We start from the raw sequence: 2,416 nt of genomic DNA on the forward strand, positions 1-2,416 counted from the left end.
TTGCTCTTAAGTCTCAACCAAAATTGCTTGACCAAATTTTCATTTGTGTAACTTAATCATAGAACAACAAAGAAAAACCTAGAAGGCTAGAACCATTTTCCCACTTTTGCTACGTTGATAGATCCATGGTCCCTTCTTCTTAACAAAAAAACAGAAACAAAGTAACAAACACATGGAAGGAGATGGACCCCAGAACAAACACAGTGGCTTCACCCGTAATATATTCCACATCTAAGCCCCTTTTCTTATAAATCCTTCTTCACTCCAAACAAAACCTCCAAAGCCAGACAGGTTCCAGTTATACTTTTACCCAACTCGCTCACTCTCTCTCACTTTCCTCTCTAAACCCAAATTTCAAATCCAGATCTGTTCCTACACAATGCAGCTCCGTCCGGCAACCACCGCCGGCGCCTTGGTCCTCTCCGTCGTCGTCTTCCTCTTCTCCGTCGCCCACGCGCACAACATCACGCGCATGCTGGCCAAGCACCCTGAGTTCTCCACCTTCAACCACTACCTAAGCTTGACCCACCTTGCCGCCGACATCAACGACCGCACCACCATAACCGTCTGCGCCGTCGACAACTCCGCCATGTCCGCCCTCCTCGCCAAGCACCTCTCCATCTACTCCATCAAGAACATCCTCTCCCTCCACGTCTTGCTCGACTACTTCGGCGCCAAGAAGCTCCACCAGATCACCAACGGCACCGCCCTCGCCGCCACCATGTTCCAGGCCACGGGCTCCGCCCCCGGCTCCGCCGGCTTCGTCAACATCACCGACCTCAAGGGCGGAAAGGTCGGATTTACCCCGAGGACAACGACGGCTCCTTCGCCGCGCATTTCGTCAAGTCCGTCGACGAACTCCCCTACAACATCTCCGTCATCCAAATCAGCAACGTCCTCCCCTCCGCCGCCGCCGAGGCTCCGACGCCTGGCCCCGCCGAGGTCAATCTCACCGGGATCATGTCGGCCCACGGCTGCAAGGTCTTCGCCGAGACGCTCTTGGCCAACCCCGACGCGTCCAAGACCTTCAACGAAGCCGTCGACGGCGGGCTGACCGTGTTCTGCCCCGGCGACGACGCTTTCAAGGGCTTCCTGCCGAAATACAAGAACCTCTCGGCGCCCGGAAAAGCTGCATTGCTGGAGTACCATGCCGCTCCGGTGTACCAGTCCATGCCGATGTTGAAGTCCAACAATGGGTTGATGAACACTTTGGCCACCAACGGAGCGGAGAAGTACGACTTCACCGTCCAAAACGACGGTCAGGCGGTGACCCTCAAGAACAAGCTAGTGACGGCCAAGATCATCGGCACGCTAATCGATGAGCAGCCCCTTGCTATATATACTATAAACAAGGTTTTGACGCCCAAGGAGCTGTACAAGGGAGCGACTCCAACTCCGGCGCCGGCTCCGGCACCAGAGAAAGCCGCCGACGCTCCCAAGAGTTCCAAGGAGGCGCCGTCCCCCGATGACGCCGATTCCCCGGCTGACTCGCCGGAAGACGACCCGGCCGATCAGACTGCTGACGACAGTGGAGCCTTTGCGTTGGGAAGAGTGGGGTTTGGGGGTTTGATTCTCAGTGTGTGCCTTGGCTTTTCACTGTTGTAAGTTTTTATTTTTTATTTTTTTACTTACTGGGAAATAAGTGAGGCAGTTTGAGATAATTTTTCATTTCTTTCAATTGTTTGTGTGTGATTTTTATTTTTGTGTAATCTGTGGGGGGAAATTTGTAAGGTTTTGATTTTGGTTTGTTGGTGTAAGTTTGGCTAGAACTTGTTGGTAGATTTTATTTTGTTCTATATACACACTTAGCCCCGTATGGTTGACAAGAATGTCAAAATAGGAAAATGATTTATTTTCTTTTCCAGACCGATATGGAATGGAAATATGGAATAAGTTTTGGTTTCCATTCCTATTGTAATATTTGGTAAGTAATAAAAATGAAATATAAAATTTAAATTTTTAATAACACCATTTTATTAATTAAAGTACAAATATGACATCTATTTATAAGGAATATTGGAAGGGAAATGTAAATTTTTTAGAGAGATAATTTATGTAATTTTGTCTTGTGGGAGTAGGGATGGTAATGGGGCGGGTTGGGGATGGGGATCACAATACCATCCCCATCCCCGGGGTCATTTTCTACCCCCATCCCCGCCCCAATCCCCAATAAAAATATGTTGGGGATTCCCCGTCCCCATCCCCATTGGGGACTAAGCCTCCAAATCCGCCCCAAATCCCCAATAAGAATTTAATAAATAAAATAATTTTTTCTCATATTGTCTTTTTTAAAATAAAAATCTAGAACAAATAAATTTAAAATATGATTAAATTCATAAATCATAATTCAGTGAGTGCAAAAATCAAAACACCATTAAAGTAAAACTATAGCTATTAAAGTAAAGTAGTAAATGTA

General features: G+C 47.4%; 1 protein-coding gene across 1 annotated transcript; it reads left to right on the forward strand.

The window, feature by feature from the left end:
- The first annotated feature begins 270 nt into the window (after nucleotides 1-270).
- Nucleotides 271-1,856, forward strand: LOC112167810 (fasciclin-like arabinogalactan protein 1). Its single transcript, XM_024304892.2, is given in 2 exon segments — nucleotides 271-800; nucleotides 803-1,856. Coding segments are annotated over 2 exon segments (1,224 nt in total). The 5' UTR covers nucleotides 271-379; the 3' UTR covers nucleotides 1,606-1,856.
- The last annotated feature ends 560 nt before the right edge of the window (nucleotides 1,857-2,416 follow it).

This window comes from Rosa chinensis, chromosome 5 (assembly GCF_002994745.2).
Source record: "Rosa chinensis cultivar Old Blush chromosome 5, RchiOBHm-V2, whole genome shotgun sequence".
NCBI classification, from domain to species: Eukaryota; Viridiplantae; Streptophyta; class Magnoliopsida; order Rosales; family Rosaceae; genus Rosa; species Rosa chinensis.